Source organism: Corythoichthys intestinalis, chromosome 11, assembly GCF_030265065.1.
Source record: "Corythoichthys intestinalis isolate RoL2023-P3 chromosome 11, ASM3026506v1, whole genome shotgun sequence".
In the NCBI taxonomy this organism is placed as follows: domain Eukaryota; kingdom Metazoa; phylum Chordata; class Actinopteri; order Syngnathiformes; family Syngnathidae; genus Corythoichthys; species Corythoichthys intestinalis.
The window spans coordinates 52,677,448-52,697,656 of NC_080405.1; the positions used below are offsets into that span (position 1 = coordinate 52,677,448).

Sequence of the window (20,209 nt, forward strand, 5' to 3'; positions counted from 1 at the left end):
AAGAGTGCCAAGAAAATATTCCCCACACCATTACACCACCATCACCAGCCTGAACCGTTGATACAAGGCAGGATGGTACCATGCTTTCATGTTGTTGACGCCAAATTCTGACCTTACGATCCGAATGTCGCAGCAGAAATCGAGACTCATCAGACCAGGCAACGTTTTTCCAATCTTCTATTGTCCAATTTCGATGAGTTTGTGCAAATTGTAGCTTCAGTTTCCTGTTCTTAGCTGAAAGGAGTGGCACCCGGCGTGGTCTTCTGCCGCTGTAGCCCATCTGCCTCAAAGTTCGACGTACTGTGCGTTCAGAGATGCTCTTCTGCCTACCTTGGTTGTAACGGATGGTTATTTGAGTCACTGTTGCCTTTCTATCAGCTCGAACCAGTCTGGCCATTCTCCTCTGACCTCTGGCATCAACAAGGCATTTCTGCCCACAGAACTGCCGCTCACTGGATATGTTTTCTTTTTCGGACCATTCTCTGTAAACCCTAGAGATGGTTGTGCGTGAAAATCCCAGTAGATCAGCAGTTTCTGAAATACTCAGACCAGCCCTTCTGGCACCAACAACCATGCCACGTTCAAAGAGCCTCTGAATCGTTATCGTAATCAAATCATTAGGTGCCCAAAGATTCCCACCTCTACTTATTACTCCTTATAATAAAAGTAAAATACAGTCATGATTATGTAACATGACTTGGCTATTTACTATAAGTGACACATCTCATCTGAACAGACGAGACCCTGGAGATCTACCTAGAAGTCTACGTCAGTAAAGACTCTGTCACGCTCCTCAACTCCGGAGAAGACGTCATCGAGGACATCCTGGTGCTTCACCTCGACCGAGGGAAGGACTACTTCATCACCATCTCCGGCAACTACTTGCCCAGCTGCTTCGGCACTTCGTTGGAGACCCTGTGCCGAATGAAGAAGCCCATCCGGGAAATCCCCATCACGAAACTCATCGACTTGGTAAGTAAGGAGGATTTCTTTTTGAGTTGAATAATTGTTAAACACAACACGTTTAGTCTCAATGACCGGTCTTGCAAGTGAGGCCCCTGACTGCAGTAAGCGACACGTGAAGGCTTGCTCACTAGCTCTGGGTAAACTCGGTCACACAATGAGTCTATTTTTAAGGACTCTGAAATGCCTCAGCGTGTATTTACGTGAACAAGGAAGTAGCAATGACACCGGAAAGGAGTTAGAGAACTCATTTAGGTGATAAGTTTGATGTTGCTATTTTTGATCGGCGCTACTATCGCTCCTTTATTCCCACCCGTTTTCATTTTCCTGCATTTATGAGGATGCGATGATTTATTCTGACCATCATCAATCATTTTTCTGTTTCTGATGCTTGGTGCCATCTTCTTTCCCTTTCTGTTTCCTTTTATCGCCTCTCCTTGCCTTGATCATTCCTTTCCAACTCTGCACTCTGGTTGTGGGCTGACGCCTTTCTCAGGGAGAGGACACCTTCACTGAGAAGGTAAAATACTCTTATTGATAATTGCAGCATCTGAGGACGGAAAATGTGTGGTTTCATTTGCATTAGCACAAGCATGTCATTGAAGAGTAGAGAGTATTTGTTGAATGATGATTAGGGTTGGGCATCGACGGGATCCAGGACTAACACTCTGATCCTCCCGGAACCGTTCAATTTTTTAAATTTTGATTCTAAGTTTCGATGCCCTGACAGCCGACCGGAAAAAATAGCTGCCGAACACCACAAAGAAGAAGCCACTTGAAGACTAGCCTCGTTATCAGCAAATCAAATGAAGTGGCTAAATTAGCTTAGCACAAAAACGTGTTGCTTCACTTCACATACATGACAACAAAGTAACAGAATAAACACACCAAATACAGGGGTGGCCAACCCTGGTCCTCGAGAGCCGCAGTCCAGCTTGTTTTCCATGTCTCCCTCCTTTAACACACCTGAATCAAATGATCAGCTCATCAGCTAACTCTGCAGTTGCCTGATAACAATCCTGATGATTTGATTCAGGTGTGTTGGAGGAGGGAGACATGGAAAACAAGCTGGATTGCGGCTCTCGAGGACCAGGTTTGGCCACCCCTGCACCAAAATGATATCAAACGCTCTGTTAAAACATGCAAACCTACAGATTTTGTTGTATCAAGGGTTCCCAACAATGTGTAGTGCAGAGTACAAATCAAGGATTCTTTTCCAACGAAAGTAATATTCTTTTTGCCTGCTGTTTCCAGTAAGTCACCACTAGGGGAAGCCAAGCGCAAAAAGCAAAACCAGATAAAAAATAGTCTGGAGTTACAATAGTAAAATCTTGTGGACGGATGAACAATATATCAGTTTAGAAATAAATCAAACTTAAAAAGTAGTCAACTTAAGATCAAGGGACAGACCACTCCTTACATCTGCCAGCCCTTAACTAACTTGTAGAAATACCACCTAAAACAATAAATTAGAGCTGAAACGAATACTCGAGCAACTCGAGTAACTGGAGTTTAAAAACTAATCCGAGTAATTTTATTCACCTCGAGGAATCGTTTAATTTTGCCAGCTCTACGCATCACGTTTTGCCAGGACTACTTTTAATGCATGACAACGCGCTGACGTCACGTGCGTAGAGGAAGAAGCAATTAAAAAAAAAAAAACCTTTCTGCACCCGACAACCGCTACAAACTATGCCGACGTTGCTAAAAACTACGCCCGCATGATGCTAGTGTGGTAGCAGGTAGTGGTCTGATGCGTCTAATAGATATCGCATGCATTTAGGACTAGATGCGAAATGACAGACTCGGCCGCATTAGTAAACAGCCGCCATCTTTAAGCAGTACTCAGCGCTAATAAATATAACGTTACTGTCACTCGCTCACGTAACGTTAGCCCTTCATAGGGTTAGGTTTCTATTGATTATGACCACTGTCGATGCGTGGCTAACGTGTCTTATATACAGGCTTTATTTAATCTGTAAAAACACAGCGCTGTAGAGTGATGAGGGTGTAAAATTAAAACATAATAAAGCTAAATGTCAGTTTTAGTTCAGTAGTCATTGCTGAATAAAACACCAAGTAGCACTGGTCCCTAATGCGCTCCAATACAGCAGGTATCATACATTTGTTTTGAACACTGCAAAAACTCAAAATCCTATCAGTACTTACAGTTTAGACTAAGTTAAAACATAACTGGAACTTAAAAATAGCTTGACACAAATGGAAATTCAATTGAAACACGTGGGGAAAACACGTAGCTTTCAAGTGATGTCTGTTGTCAAGCGTAATTACTAGGGCTGTCAAACGATGAAAAATTTTAATTGAGTTAATTACAGCTTAAAAATTAACTAATCGTAATTAATCACAATTCAAACCATCTATATAATATGCCATATTTTTCTGTAAATTATTGTTGGAATGGAAAGATATGACACAAGATGGATACATACATTCAACATACGGTACAGAAGTACTGTATTTGTTATAACAATAAATCAACAAGATGGCATTAACATTATTAATATTCTGTTAAAGCGATCCATGGATAGAAAGACCTGTAGTTCTTAAAAGATAAATGTTAGTACAAGTTATAGTAATTTTATATTAAAACCCCTCTTAATGTTTTCGTTTTAATTATATTTGTAAAATTTTCAATAAAAAAAAAAAACTAGTAGCCCGCCATTGTTGATGTCAATAATTACACAATGCTCATGGGTGCTTAAGCCCATAAAATCAGTCGCACCCAAGCGCCAGCACAAGTAACAAGTGGATATTGCACTGTGCTGTCATTTTAATCTGTTTGAGCGGGGCATGTGCGTTAATTGCGTCAAATATTTTAACGTGATTAATTAAAAAGAATTAATTACCGCCCGTTAAGGCGATAATTTTGACAGTCCTAGTAATTACATTTTTAGGTAGGAAATATATAATTTATATAAATATATATTAGGGCTGTCAAAATTAGCGCGTTAACGGGCGTTAATTAATTTTTTAAATTAATCACGTTAAAATATTTGACGCAATTAACGCACTAGGCCCGCTCAGACAGATTTAAATGTCAGTACAGTGAAAGGCCAGCTTGTTAATTGTGTTTTATGGAGTTTTTCCGCCCTCTGCTGGCGCTTGGGTGTGACTTGCATATGTTATGTGGCGTAATGTCGCCCTCTGCTGGCGATTTAGTGCAGCTGATTATTTGGGTTTCGGCGCGCTTTTCTGACGTGATTATATGTCGACGCGAACTCACACTAATAGACAGTGCTATTCAGACCAGCTAACGTCTGCATCCAGTATTCAGTGGCAGTTCTCATAGCCCCATCACACTGTTTGTGTCTAATACATGCATCGCTTGTGAGTTATATTCCTCCTTTGTTTATATTCATGAGCATTAGATAGTTATTGATGATGTGTATTTGAATTTGTTCACATATATGGTGAAATGCAGTTACATTGTTAGATGCTTGTGAGCTAATTGGCTAGTGCTACTGCTCAAATGGACACGTGTGTGTACATTTTGTTATTTTGTGATTTATGCAAGTTATACATTCCCTTGTTATTTTCAGTTTTACAAAAATACAAGAAACGTGCTCCTGTCAAAAAGAGATGACTTCAGTAAAGCCCATGCAACTTTGCCACACCGTCTGATTTCTTTTTGGAACTTATGTTCGCTATCTGTCAATTTGTGTACTCACACACATTGAGGACAGAATAGGGCTACTAGTTTATTTTTTGATTGAAAATTTTACAAATTTTATTAAAACGAAAACATTAAGAGGCGTTTTAATATAACATTTCTATCACTTGTACTAATATTCATCTTTTAAGAACTGCAAGTCTTTCTATCCATGGATCACTTTAACATAATGTTAATAATGTTAATGCCATCTTGTTGACTTATTGTTATAATAAACAAATACAGTCCTTATGTACCGTATGTTGAATGTCTATATCCATCGTTTTATCTTTCCATTCCAACAATAATTTACAGAAAAATATGGCATATTTTATAGATGGTTTTAATTGCGATTGATTGCGATTAATTACGATTAATTAATTTTTAAGCTGTAATTAACTCGATTAAAAATTTTAATCGTTTGACAGCCCTAATATATATATATATTTTTAAATAAGATCTAGAAGTTTTTTTGAGTGAAAGCAGTGCATTTTTTTTCGTAGTCACATCTGAGATGCAATTGTTGGCTGTTTGCAACAATGTACATCGAAAATAAAGACATTGATTGACTGAAAATGGTTCAATATTGGATTAAATGTCTTTTTTTCTCATGTATATTTATAATTGCTCTTTACCTAAAAAAAATGTTTTATCCAATTACTCGATTAATCGGTAGAATTTTCAGTCAATTATTAAAATATTCGATAGTTGCAGCCCTACAATAAATGCCTCGAGCATAAGACACTCTAAAACATAGGCAAAAAAATATGTGTAAATGTTTTCTCCTTGAGCTTTTGAAAAATAAACATCTTTGTGAAAGTGCACTCCTGTGGAAAGAAACTTCATCATATTCCAAATTCAAAGACTGATATTTGTATACAAGTTAAAATAGCCCCATGAGAAATTCATAGCAAAGTTGGTTGAAAGTTGATGTAATTTAAAAAATAATCGAGATGTTAAGAAATTGATATAAACTACTATATATATACTAGATATAAACTTTTTTTACCCTGCCTACTAATAGAATCTGAATTGAGAATCGTTCGGAACCGGAGTTAAAATGTAGAATCGGAACCGGAACCATTCAAATTCAAACGATACCCAACCCTAATGATGATCATCTGAATGATCACTGCTGGAGGGGTGGGAACCTCTAGGTTCCTGCCGATAGGATTTGCCATACAAGGCTTACGATAACAATGATCTCACGAAGTGGTGGTACAACAACATTGGCCATAAAGGTGTAATGCTATACGCAAGTCACGATTAGACACGTAACTCGGTACAGGTGTCACGGTTCGGTACAGGTTTGGTACAAAAGGGAAATCAAAGCATTGCCTAGAACTAAAACGCAGCTCTTATTTTAGTTCAAAATAAATAGAAGCAAACATCAAACATTTGTGTTTTTATTTTTCTAATATTCTTGAATTCACAGTTATGTGCAAACTGACAATACACCTTTTTTTTTTTTTAGGGATCAACTTAGGTAACAGTTAAAGTCGTGTAGCATTTGCCATCTAGCAACCTGGGTAACTTTTTTTTAATAATAAAAATTATAGTCAACCATTTTCAATGTTGGATTACAGCAGTTCTTCTCAATTATTTTCTGTTATGTCCCCCCCATGAAGACGTAAACGTTTCGCCCCCCCAACTCTCTGCCGCCACTTTAAGTAGTACCATTATTATTATAAGTACACCTCTGCATAACATTGTCCTTATTTATATTAAAGGAAAAAAGTGATATAAATCAACTTGGAATAAAGTATAACTTTTTGAACATTGTTTTGTCTGTAACAGAAAACGGTTAAGCATCATTTTTTGACCTTTTAAAACTTAAAAATAACTTAATAAAATCAATCAATAATAATAAATTCAAATTAAATGACAGTGTCATTGGACAGAGGGAGTTATTTTTGTTGCAGGCAGTACTAGCCCCTTTGCTTTGGTGAGTTTATTTTGCACTGTGCATGCTGGTTTACTGCTGTAACATTGACAAAGAGGGACGATTGTTGGTGATATTCGGCACGTTTTCGCTGAAAAAGATTCAAGCGGCTTATCAATGCGATCGGGGTCTAATGTCTTTAAGTGACGTCTTAGTTGATTTGGCTTCCTGGTGTCTGCTTCAAACACTTTTAGACACAGTAAACAGACAGGTCTTCCCTCGTCTCCTACTGTAGTCTTTGCTGAGTGTTCTTGTTCTGTTTAAAAATACTGCGCACACTCTGAACATGAGAACGCCACTGCCACCTACTGAGTGGGTGTGCAAGTACACTGTACACTGCTGCCACAAAAGTACACTTTTGTACAGCAAAAAAATCATGTTTACCCGAGGTCGCATGCGCCACCCCCGGCATGGATCTGGCGCGCCCCACAAATTGAGAAGTACTGGATTACCCTCAGTTAACTATAAACCATTACCAGTGATCATACACTCCCACATAAGATATAATTTTATATTAGCTAAAATATAATAAAGTGCAAATTGTTCCAAAACAGAAAAAGCATCTCTTGTAGTAGTAAATAGTGCAAAAGAAAAATACTCAGTGTTTCAATGACTTCAGCCTAGGGCTAGAGCAAATAAACATTTCCTGATTTGAAAATAAAAAATCAATACATTTCAAAAATTGTTAGTAATTCTGCATTTGATTGTTTCTACTCTTTACATTCACCATAACTTTCCTAGTAGTGAGTTTGTGGTCTTTTTTTCCCCGTAATGATGGTTGTTAGTTTAGGTGCATTACCTCTACTGTCCCCTGGAGTGGTGGAGGACTAACTGCGACATGTTTTTTTTTTTTTTTTTTTAAACTCAAAATGTAGTCACCGTCTGACTGCGTACACCGATCCGTGATGCCCGTACCGAATACAAATACCATTACACTCTTAATAGGCCAGGAAATCAATCTACGATATTTTTCGATGACAAGATATGAGATAACGTAGACCAGGGGTAGCCAACTCTGGTCCTCGAGGGCCCCTATCCAGCTTGTTTTCCATGTCTCCCTCCTTAAAAACAGCTGAATCAAATGACCAGCTCATCAGTAAGCTCTGCAGGAGCCCGATAACAATCCTGATTATTTGAGTCAGGTGTGTTGGAGGACTGAGACATGGAAAATAAGCTGGATAGGGGCCCTCGAGGACCGGAGTTGGCTACCCCTGATGTAGACACTATTCTAGTGGATAATTTTGAAAGCAAACTGTTGGTTCCTTTGTGAAGTAGCGACATTTTTTTAAAAACAATGTATCGATAACCCATCTGATAGAAAGTATCGTGATGTGTCACCACAAGTCATAAGTGTATTTGTTTTTGTTACCCCCAGGAGAGGTCCAAGGTGAACTTCCTTTTGATGGATGGTGCAAGCACAGAAGACAAACCTCTAAAGATCCCCAAAGAAGTGTGGATTCTGGTCAACCACCTTTTCACTAAGGCCTGTGATCAAGTAAGACGTGATGCTGTATGGCAACACAAATGACAAATGAGTAACGTGAGTTTCATATATCAATCCTGTCTTGCATTGCTCTATTAGGAAGACCTGTTCCAAACGCCAGGTTTAAAAGAGGAACTACAGAGCATCATTGACAGTCTTGATACCAGCATTCCAGACACAGTCCGTATCCTCATTCACGAAGCCACTGTTAAACTTTACCAAATAGCAGATTGACAAGTCTGACACGTTTGAAATGAAAATAATTCCGAGAACAATAGAAGCACGTTGACGGTTACTAGTCCACCTTTATAGGGCAAGGAACAATGTTTGAATACATTGCTTGAGTCAAACAAGTTTATTTTTTTTCGATGACCATCCTGGTTAGAAATAGTGTTATTGAAACGAATGGTAATGACATAGTAATGACATTAGTCTACTCCAGCCTCCTAAAAGAAACAATTTGTAGCATGTTTTTAGAAGAATCACACTCTACAGTGCTGGCCAAAAGTGTAGGCACCCCTGCAATTCTGTCAGAAAATGCTCAATTTCTCCCAGAAATTTATTGTGGTTACAAATGCTTTGGTAGTAATATCTTCATTTATTTTGCTTGCAATGAAAAAACACAAAAGAGAATGGAAAAAAAAGTCATTATCATTTTACAGAAAACAAAAATGGGCCGGACAAAAGTACTGGCACCCTTTGAAAAATCATGTGATGCTTCTGTAATTTGTGTAATTAAAAGCACCTGTTACTTTCATGTGGCACATAACAGGTGCTGGCAATAACTAAATCACACTTGCAGCCAGTTAAATTGGATGAAAGTTGACTCAACCTTTGTCCTGTGTCCTTGTGTGTACCACATTGAGCATGGAGAAAAGACCAAAGAACTGTCTGAGGACTTGAGAAGCAAAATTGTGAGGAAGCATGGGCAATCTCAAGTATTACTGCAACGATTAATCGATTAACTTGAGTAATTCGATTAGAAAAAAAAGATTCGAATTAAATTTTGCTGCTTCGAGTGTTCGTTTAGTTGAAGTGGCGCTGTAATGGTTTGTTTTGAAAGTGTTTGCATTTAGTTTTATTGATTTGGGTCAATACATTGCCTTCTAGTGGCAACAGTGTATGACATTTTTCACATGGCTGAATCCAGCTGCTCCCTGTTAAGACCAACATAAGCTAAGTTTTTGTTTGAGCTGTTTTTTAATGCATTCGTAATGTAGTTCATAGGTATATTTATCATTTTTTTCTGGGAATATGTGTCTGTTAAGAGCATTGTAGAAAATAAAATTGTTAGCATTTTATAGCATTTAAGCTAGCGGACTTTTACGATGTCATTTAGCCAATTGCTCTTTTGTTGTACTTAGATCCTCATTATTTTTTTTATATCGTTTGAGGTTCAGCTCAGGTATTTTAATTTTTAATGTTCCTTATCCGATTACTCGAACTAACTAGTTCATCAATTAAAGGACTGCTAAAATAATCGATAGCAGCAGCCCTAATCTCGAGGCTACAAGTCCATCTCCAAAGACCTAAATGTTCCTGTGTCTACCATGTGCAGTGTCATCAATAAGTGTAAAGTCAACGGCACTGAGGCTAACCTCCCTAGATGTGGACGGAAAAGAAAAACTGACGAGAGATTTCAACGAACGATTGTGCGGATGGCGAATGAAGAACCTCGACTAACATCCACACAAGGTACAACAGTGTCAACCCGTACTATCCGTCGGCATCTGAATGAAAAGGGACTTTATGGTAGGATACCCAGAAAGACCCCACTTCTGACCCAGTGACTTACAAAAGCCAGGTTGGAGTTTGCCAAAACCTACCTGAGCCAAAAACGTTTGTGAAGAATGTTCTCTGGTCAGATGAGACTAGAGCTTTTTGGGAAAAGGTATCAACATAGAGTTTACAGGAAAAAAAAACAAGGCCTTCAAAGAAAAGAACACGGTCCCCACAGTCAAACATGGCGGAGGTTCCCTGATGTTTTGGGGTTGCTTTGCTGCCTATAACACTGGACTGCTTGACTGTGTGCATGGCATTATGAAGTCCAAAGACTACCAACAAATTTTGCAGCATAATGTAGGGCCCAGTGTGAGAAAGCTGGGTTTCCCTCAGAAGTCATGGGTCCTCCAGCAGGACCATGACCAAAAATACACTTCAAAAAGCACTACAAAATGGTTTGAGAGAAAGCACTGGAGACTTCTCAAGTGGCCAGCAGTGAGTCTAGACCTGAATCCCATTGAACACCTGTGGAGACATCTGAAAATGGCAGTTTGGTGAAGCCACGCTTCAAATCTCGGAGACCTAGAGCAGTTGGCCAAAGAAGAATGGTCTAAAATTCCAGCAGAGCATTGTAAGAAACTCATTGATGGATACAGGAAGCGGTTGTTTGCAGTTATTTCGTCTAAAGGTTGTGCTACCAAGTATTAGGCTGAGGGTGCCAATACTTTTGTCTGTCCCATTTTTGGAGTTTTGTGTGTTTTCATTTTCTTTAGTGTTTTTTTCATTGCAAGCAAAATAAAGGAAGTATTACTACCAAAGCATTTTAATTGCAATAATTTTCTGGGAGAAAATGAGCATTATCTGACAGAATTGCAGGGGTGCCAATACTTTTGGCCAGCATTTTAGTACCTTTAAGTCAAATAAAATGTCAAAGCAATCAGTTGGTTATCAAAATAGTTCATTATGTGTTAAATAATAAATGTTGTATCTGAATGTTTAATCTGACAGTAAACTTAACCTGGGCAAACACAGTTAAACACTGTTCACTATCAATCTGAGGGAACTATACAGTGTTGAGTGCGCTTGCTTGTTCTTAACACCCTCAACAAGCTGGTTGCAACCACTCTGTGGCCGAGGCTCTGTTGATCTTCTTAGAGGCCTTGCCGGAGCCAGTCGTGTGCTATGAACTCTACCAACGGTGCCTGGACTGTGCCCACGACAGCCGGCTCTGCAAACAGGTGACAGCATTAACATTTATTGTCCTTTTTACTTTCATTCGTCATAAAAATTCATGCATTTTGTTTTATGTCTGGCAGTTGGTCTCCCAGCTGCCTCGAGCCCACCGTAATGTGTTCCGCTACTTGATGGGTTTTCTGAAGGAGCTGCTCAAGCATGCGCATAACAACAACCTCACAGCTAACCTCATTGGTAAGACACATAACTGGAAATTTTGGTCTCCAATATGGATTTCCAGCTCTTTTCGAGTTTTATTTCTTGCAGCTTTTAGCCATTTAAACACCAAAATTGACTTAATTTACCAAGCCAGAGGGGCAAATATGGGGCCTAATGTAGTAACTACAGTCATACCTTGAGATACGAAAGCAGGGGTGGACAATATAAATGGCCCGATGGCCCGGACGAACTTTGAAAACCGTCATGGCTACCAGAATGATCTAATCACTGGCTCGGAGGGGCCAGTAAAAATAATGCGACATTTAAAAAAAAAAAAAAAAAAAAACTATTTCACATTAATTCCCAGTGTGTCCATGTTTTGATGACGTTACACTATCCAGATCAAAGACAACCTTACAGTCTGTACTGCCAGCCATTGCGAACACACCTCGTTCAATTGCTCGCTCTCGTGTGAACGCGCACAACCGATTACTGCTGCCGACTAATTGTTAATATCTGAGTACCCACCTGACATTATACTACACAATGACATGTTTCCGAAATCCCCAGCACCTGGCCAAGCACCAGGGGAAAAAAAGACCACTCTATAAAGAGAAAGTCACCTGAGGAGTTGAAGGAAAGCGAAATCCAATATAAAAAGAAAAGGGGGAGAGAGTTTCAGCCCCAGTTGTTTTTGTTATCAGGTGTTATGGTAGTACAGGACATCCCGCCATTTGTTCTGGACTGTCCTGAAGAGCTGATTGCGGGATTTGGTGTTGCAGACGTTGGCTTGTAGATAGATGTCTTGCCTATCACCTGGTTGTCGGCGTCAATCTTGCTCAGTCAGCTGCATGACGCACGCGTTGGGACTCCGTGGTCAGAGGGCTTCATGTATCTCTTATGCCCTATGTGAAAAATATTCTGCTTGTTTTCCTTAAACTATGATATAAATGCTATTTATTTTATATCGTGTACGTTAGAGTAATACAAACAAACAGTAACTACAAGAAAAGATACTATTACCTGATTGATTACATTAAGTGTTTTAGAGTAAAACAAACAGTCGAACGGTAAATACGAGAAACTCCAGCGTGTTTAGTGTGTTTAGCGGTGGTAAAACATTTGTTTTTTCTCTCTGGCAACTGTCTTTGTTGAGAAAGAGAGCGTGTGTATTATGTAAACATGATACGAGTCATACACATGTGCTTTTTATGGAAAATAATTCAATTATTTTTATTCTGATGGCAATAATGTTGAGCTGTGGCTGTGGGTTTAGGCTGACCTAAAGGACTGCATTTATTTCAATTTTATTTACAATATTTTGTTTTATTTATTTATTTATTTACTTTACACTTATGTTCCAATTTGCTAATGTTTTGAAAAATAAAAATCATGTTCAATGGATTTTTTAAAAAACTCAGTAATCTCAAAGTAACACATTTTGGAGCTGTAATTGCAATACTATTTAATACTAACTAATAATATTTTTGCTTAAAGTTGTCATACCGTCAGAATATCATACCAGCACATGCCTAAGTGACACACATATCATCGTGCTGTGTCCGACTTAACAGCAGGCTACTTCTTGTGTAGAATGTTGGTTTATTTTATAATCTTATATCTATATCTATATATAAATAGCAAATTTTAAGGTACACCGCAAATCTTTTTATGATTACACACATAAATCATACTTTCTCCCGCCCACACCCTTTTGTCAGCCACCCTCTTTGCCAGCCTGCTCATCAGACCTCCTCCCAGCACGGCGAGCCGACAGACATCCCACGACCGACAAAAAGCCATCGACTTTGTCTTGGGTTTCCTCATGGCGGGAGATGAAGACTAACTTCGACGGTGTCTCCAACGGAGCCAAACAAGTGATCATCTGGTGAAAAACATTCTCAAAACTTCACGTGAGAGTTCCCAGATGCCTTTTTTGGGGGACCTCCATTAGACGGTGAACCGTTTTAACAAGTTGTCCTCCTCTGGATAGCCGGTATGTGGATTTACGAGCACTTTGGACAGATGCGCTTCGTTTCCCGATGAACTAAAGGATCCTCAGTTCCAAAACACATGCCCTCATTCCTAACAGATTCAAAATGGACCCCCCCCAAAAGGAATCTGAACTGCACCAATAGAATGGTGGGCATATAAAACACTATGCTTCATTGCTGTGCTATCATACCTCTTACGAATTTAGTTCACAAGTCAAGCTTAATGGTCATTTTAGGTTCATAGTAAAATTTCATCCTAAAGGTGAGTGATTGCGATGACCTTACTTAGAATAAGGCACGCAAAATCGTTCATTTTACAGCAGATATTAACATGTTTGCATTTTAAAATGCGTTGACGTTTAAAAATAGAAATGTACATCATTATATGACGACATTTCATCAAAATGTTTGTGGTGATCTTCTTGGGAGCCTCACATCAAGTTTGTCCTGTTAGTCCGGAGTTACAAAGCAAGTCTTTTTATTCATACGTCAACTTCCTGCTTAAATGCGACTAGTTCAGCGCGCTATCCCCGTGGCTGTAAATAGCAACTGTTTACCTTTTAGTGTGACATCTGTTATTTGCTATTTTGAGAGTGGTACTATTTACGTTTGTGTGTGTTTGTTTGATAATTGTTTTCTGCCTTTTATTCATCGTGTTGCTATCTGTCTCACTCTGCTTTCTCCTTACTGGAACACCACGAGGCATAAGCATATCCGGGTGCATTGTTTGATGATGTGTGTTGTAGTAATTGACCAATCAGATTAGTTCTAAACTGTGTAAGTGAGTGAATATGAGGTTATTCATTGATACTCATTAGTTTTGCTTTGCCTTGTGACACTTCAAGTGTGAGCATATGATGTAACTGCTGACAATCACGCATATAGGCTTGAAATTGCTTTAATGCTCGCAGAGGCAACGTTCTAGCTTGGGAGAGACATGTTCCATTACTATTTTAATGTTCTATATTTGTGTTTTCAAAATCCAACTCTTTATATATCCTGAAATCAAAACCTACGAGTCAAAGTGTCGTCCCAAGCCAGTGAATTATGTGTATTTATGGGAATTTATTAGGCGGATATTGGTTACGTGACACGCTACTTAATGAAGGTACTCAAAGCAACACTTCTGTTTGTCTGTTTAGATTCTTTGGTACGTTTTAATTTATTTAACAAATAAAAATACATTTAAAATTTATTTGTTGTTTTTTTGTTGGAAAATGAACACGGCTTAGTTGTTTGGTAAGTTCACTCATCTCCATGCTTGATTTTAATTGCAGGTTTACAGCTTCACTTACGATGCTATGACACCAAGGGGTCCTCCCGTATGCTGTTAATATTAAGCGCGGAGCCAGTTGGTAAGCGCCTGTCTTCAAACTTGAAGTACAGTGCTGGCCAAAAGTAATGGCACCCCTGCAATTCTGTCAGATGATGCTCAATTTATCCCAGAAAATGATTGCAATTACAAATGCTTTGGTAGGAATATTATGGAGGTAGATTTGTGTCTTTATCATTCATTCAAAAAAACAAAAGTTGCTTCAATCAAATAAAAAGTTGCTTCAATGAAAATAAACATTTTCAATCGAAGAAAACGTCACTTCATAAAAAAAAATGTGTTTGAATGCAAAAATAAATTTGAAACTCAAAAAAATATATTTGAAAACTTTTTCTTTGATTATTATTATTTTTTGATATTTTTTTTGATTGAAACACCATTTTTGATTGAAGTCATGTAATTTTGCGTTTGGACCACATTTTGTGTCTTTATTATTCAATCAAAAATTAAGTTGTTTCAAACAAAAAATATATATTTTCAAAAGAAAAATCACTTCCAAAAAAAAAAAAAAAATTCAATCGTAGAAAGGTATGAATGTGAAAAAAAAATTGAGACTCAGAAATTCGCATTTGAACACTTTATTTTTCATTCAAACTTTTCTTTGATTGAAGCAATCCTTTTTGTGTTTGAGCCATATTAGGGGTAGGACATTTGTGTAAAATCATTCAATCGCAATAAAAGTTGCTTTAATCTAACTATTTTTAGTCAAAGAAAAAAATCATTTGCAAAAACGTTTTTTGAAAATATTTTTTTGAAATATGTTTTTAAAGTGTCACTTTTTTTGAAAAGCAAAAGGTTTTAAACTTTTTTTTTTCAAAGTGGAAAAAGTAAAGATACACGATAATATCGGTTACCGATAATTATCGGCCTATAATGGCAATTATGACGTCACACAGATAATCCAGAGATTAAAAAAACTGCTGGCTGGTGGAAATAAAAAACGACGCTCTTTCCATCTGCAAAAAATGCACTGCAGAAGTTCCACAAGGCGGAAAAAAGCGTCCTCATTCAACACCACTAAACTCGATCAGCCATTTAAAGCTGCATCACAAATATTTTTGGAACGAATACGAGGCTGCTGCTAGCGAGGATGCTATTGGTAATGTAAACACACATAAACAAAGCTAAACTATGCTATGCTATGCGGCTTGTGTTGACGAAGAGGCGCTGCGGACTTCCCAGGGTTGGGTTGTTTGGGGATGCACCCCAAAGCGGGCGGTAAACTCAACATCTCGAGGCTAAACACCGGCACGAGACCGATAGTCGACAAGTAGCCGTCTTCCAACGGAGCCCGCCGGTAATATCTTGTGTATACTTTAAAATTTTACATAAATCTTTTAATAGAATTATCGACTTGACATTATCGGTTATCGGTTGGAACGAGGAGGAAATTATCGGTTATCGGTATCGGTTGAAAAATGTATTATCGTGCATCACTAGGAAAAAGTTTTGAACACTTTTTTTTTTTTTTAAATTTGAAGTGGGAAAAGTTTTGAAGGCACTTTTTTTTCGAATGAATCATTTTGACACAAAGATTCAACTTCCAACGCTAGTTCCGGTGTGTTTAAGTGGCAGCTGATTACGCCAACGGCATTAAATTTATTTTTGCATTCAAACACATTTTTTTTCATTGAAGTGACGTTTTCTTCGATTGAAAATATATATTTTGATTGAAGCAACTTTTTATTTGACTGAAGCAACTTTTTTTGGGATTGAATAATAAAGACACAAATCTACCTCCATATAATATCTTCATTTATTTTACTTGCAATGAAAAACAAAAGAGAATGGGGGGGGGAATCAATCATTTTACACAAAACTCAACAAATTGGCCGGACAAAAGTATTGGCACCGTTCAAAAATTGTGATGCTTCTCTAATTTGTGTAATTAACAGCAACTGTTACTTATCTGTGGCACATAACAGGTGGTGGCAATAACTTCATCACACGTACAGCCAGTTAAAATGGATTAAAGTTGACTCAACCTCTGTCCTGTGTCCTTCTGTGTACCACACTGAGCATGGAGGAAAGAAGACCAAAGAACTGTCTGACGATTTGAGAAGCAAAATTGTGAGGAAGCATGGGCAATCCAAAGGCTACAAGTCCATCTCCAAAGACCTGGATGTTCCTGTGTCTACATTGAGCAGTGTCATCAATAAGTGTAAAGCCCATGGCACTGGCTAACCTCCCTAGATGTGGACGGAGAAGAAAAATGGACGAGAGATTTCAACAAAAGATTGTGCGGATGGTGGATAAAGAACCTCAACTAATATCTAAACAAGTTCAAGCTTTCCTGCAGTCCGAGGGTACATCAGCGTCAACCCGTACTATCCGTCCGCGTCTGAATGAAAAAGGACTCTATGGTAGGATACACAGGAAGACCCCACTTCTGATCCAGAGACAAAAAAAAGCAAGGCTGGAGTTTGCCAAACCTTACCGAAGAAAGCCAAAAACGTTTTGGAAGAATGTTCTCTGGTCAGATGAGATAAAAGTAGAGCTTTTTGGGAAAAGGCATCAACATAGAGTTTACAGGGAAAAAATGAGGCCTTCAAAGAAAAGGTCCCCACAGTCTAACATGGCGGGAGGTTTTGGGGCGCTTTGCTGCCTCTGGACTGCTTTGAACGTCTAGCGCTGTCATTGGCAACCAATGAATTAACACTTAAATATTTGGTCGAGAGGAAATCTTTTGGTAGCAACCCGTTGGTTCTTTTATTAAACTGGTATCTTTTTAAAAAGATATATCGATTTTGGGCGGGATTAGACTGATAATCTACTTGGATACAAAGTATCGCGATACATCACGATATCGTTATATTGTCACCCCGTTAGTAGTCAAGTACAGAAAATCTAAATGAAAGGCTGTAAGTATATCGGCAACTGAACGTGCCTTCAAGTACTTTTTACATTTTCATGCGATAGTGCAGTCTTATCACTAGGTGGCAGTGTTGCCTAGCCTGTGTCTCCTCAGCGTCTGGTTTTTAAGATGGCTGTCAAAAAGACGGATGCATGACTAGGCATTTGTATTTGCACACACGATGCTTTCAGTACTTAAGCCTGATCATATTTTTTTTCCTTTTTATGCGAGGATGATGTATGTTTTTTTTCTAGTTTTTTTTTTTCTTTTAATGTGAGTACAAATCGAGGCCTATATGTAAAAAATCAGGGAAGTCTTGTGAACACAGCAGTAATTTCTACCACATACACTCACCGGCCACTTTATTAGGTACACCTGTCCAACTGCTCGTTAACATTTAACATGGTTTAAGACAATCTCCTGCAGTTCAAACTGAGCATCAGTATGGGGAAGAAAGGTGATTTGAGTGACTTTGAACATGGCATGGTTGTTGGTGCCAGAAGGGCTGGTCTGAGTATTTCAGAAACTGCTAATTTACTGGGATTTTCACGCGCAACCATCTCTAGGGTTCACAGAGAATGGTCCGAAAAAGAAAAAATATCCAGTGAGCGGCAGTTCTGTGGGCGGAAATGCCTTGTTGATGTCAGAGGAGAATGGCCAGACTGGTTCGAACTGATAGAAAGGCAACAGTGACTCAAATAACCACCCGTTACAACCAAGGTAGGCAGAAGAGCATCTCTGAACGCACAGTACGTCGAACTTTGAGGCAGATGGGCTCCAGCAGCAGAAGACCACGCCGGGTACAACTCCTTTGAGCTAAGAACAGGAAACTGAGGCTATAATTTGCACAAGCTCATGGAAATTGGACAATAGAAGATTGGAAAAAACGTTGCCTGGTCTGATGAGTCTCGATTTCTGCTGCGACATTCGGATGGTAGGGTCAGAATTTGGCGTCAACAACATGAAAGCATGGATCCATCCTGCCTTGTATCAACGGTTCAGGCTGGTGGTTGTGGTGTAATGGTGTGGGGAATATTTTCTTGGCACTCTTTGGGCTCCTTGAGCCAAAAAAAAAAGCCTGAAATGTGGCGAAAGGTTGCAAGGTTCAAGGGGGCCGAATACTTTTGCAAGGCACTGTATGTAGATTTCCCCTTTCATATTAATTGTTTCCATATTATATCCAGAATGTTTATATAGTGCCCTATCAGTCCATGTCTATAAAGGTCTATAAAGGTATAATATTAAAGTTTTCATGTATCTGTGTTTTAAATATGGGCCTGCATAATACTATAATTAATTTAGAAAATGTTTGTACCATGGTTCAAAACAATATTTCACCGTATAATCCCTGAATGTTTTGTCTTGTATTGGTGGATGGGGGGATGGGGGAATGGGGGGGGGGCACCAGGGCACCACAAAGCATTTATGCCTAGCGCACCAAAATAGCTAGCGCCGGCCCTGATTTTAAATCAAAATCTGTTGCCGTCTGCCCGAAAGCTGAAGATGGGTCGTCACTGGGTCTTTCAGCTAGACAATGACCCTAAACATATGACCAAATCTATACAGAAATGGTTCACCAGACACAAAATCAAGCTCCTCCCATGGCCATCTCAGTCCCCAGACCTTGTTTTGTTGGCAAAAGGGGGTTGTACAAAGTATTAACACCAAGGGTGCTAATAATTGTGACACACATTGTTTGATCTCAAATAATTTTTTCTTTATGTGGGATTTTTTCCCCCCACTGAATGAATGCACTTGTATTGAAGGTTGGATTTTTCTCTTTTTTTCCCATTAAGGTCCCATATTATTTGAATTAAAAAAAATATTTGAAGCTAAAAAACACATCTTTTTCAGGGGTGCCAATAATTATGGAGGGCACTGTAGCTAGCGAATTCTTTATAGATATGGACGTAAAATAGTCTTGATTCTTGGTTAAAAGCAAAAAAAAAAAAAAAAACCCTGCAATTAGCATTTATTTTACGTATATATTACGAAATGCTGCAGCGGCTAATATCCCCCATTGATTTTCTTTTCACAACGTTTCAAAATCCATGCATGGTACGAAAAATATAATACCCGAATCCTCGAACAAATCCCTTCTGAGACAATCTTTCCTGTTTGTACGCGGTACAACTTTCGTACTTTTTCGACCGGAATCCGGCGTTAGATCGCTGCGTACGTGTTTGTGAATAGCTCCTCTTGATGTGGACGGCCCCCTACTTGAAAGCGAGGCGCAGTGCAAAACCGATCTGACCCGTCAATACATTATGTAGTCTACGGTGAATGGCACCCAATGTGTTTGAGGCAGGAATTTAAGCACTCATTGTTTTGGTGGCAAAGGGTTAATGAGTACGTGTGTGTGGAGTGGGTGTGTCACTGTCACTCTGTCACCTAATTAATCTCACCTGTGACTACCTGGGAAGGTTTGATTGAGGTAGGAAGAGAGGAGGCAGGTGCCAATTTTCTGTTGACCGCTAATGTTAATTTATCCGATAGTATTTGAATCCAAAGGCGTAGGTTTGCATAGGGACGGTAGGGACACAACAGTGGCGCCTCCAGAAATTTTTCATAGGGGTGGCCAGATGGGGCCACTTAAAATCTTGGGGTGGCCAAAACTAAAAGCCATAATTTCAGGTTTTCATTATATTGTCGCAGTAAAAAGGTCAGGGGAAAACTTAAGAAAGACTTAAGGACACGGCTACTGATATACTTTGGTGTATAGTGTAATATTTGATGTTACTAATGATTTAATGTGCCTAGTCCATTACTGTCCAGTCAACATTTTGAGTTCCACAACAATTCTGTTTTATTGTGTTATGTATATATTAGGCATAAGGTGTACATTTAACTAGGGCT

The 20,209-nt window shown here is 38.8% G+C and overlaps 1 protein-coding gene across 6 annotated transcripts in view; it reads left to right on the forward strand.

Moving 5' to 3' along the window:
- The window catches only part of ocrl (OCRL inositol polyphosphate-5-phosphatase), a 53,630-nt gene extending 39,209 nt beyond the window's left edge, over positions 1-14,421 (forward strand). For 2 of the 6 annotated variants that reach the window (XM_057850442.1, XM_057850441.1), the window contains 7 exons: positions 737-972; positions 1,460-1,483; positions 7,951-8,070; positions 8,158-8,242; positions 10,891-11,018; positions 11,097-11,208; positions 12,894-14,415. In XM_057850442.1, coding sequence (XP_057706425.1) covers positions 737-972; positions 1,460-1,483; positions 7,951-8,070; positions 8,158-8,242; positions 10,891-11,018; positions 11,097-11,208; positions 12,894-13,018 — 830 coding nt within the window. In that variant the 3' untranslated portion in view covers positions 13,019-14,415. Of the gene's footprint in view, positions 1-736; positions 973-1,459; positions 1,484-7,950; positions 8,071-8,157; positions 8,243-10,890; positions 11,019-11,096; positions 11,209-12,893 lie in introns of all 6 variants that reach the window. The other 4 variants (XM_057850438.1, XM_057850440.1, XM_057850439.1 and 1 more) reach the window with 4 other exon arrangements.
- Positions 14,422-20,209: the final 5,788 nt, after the last annotated feature.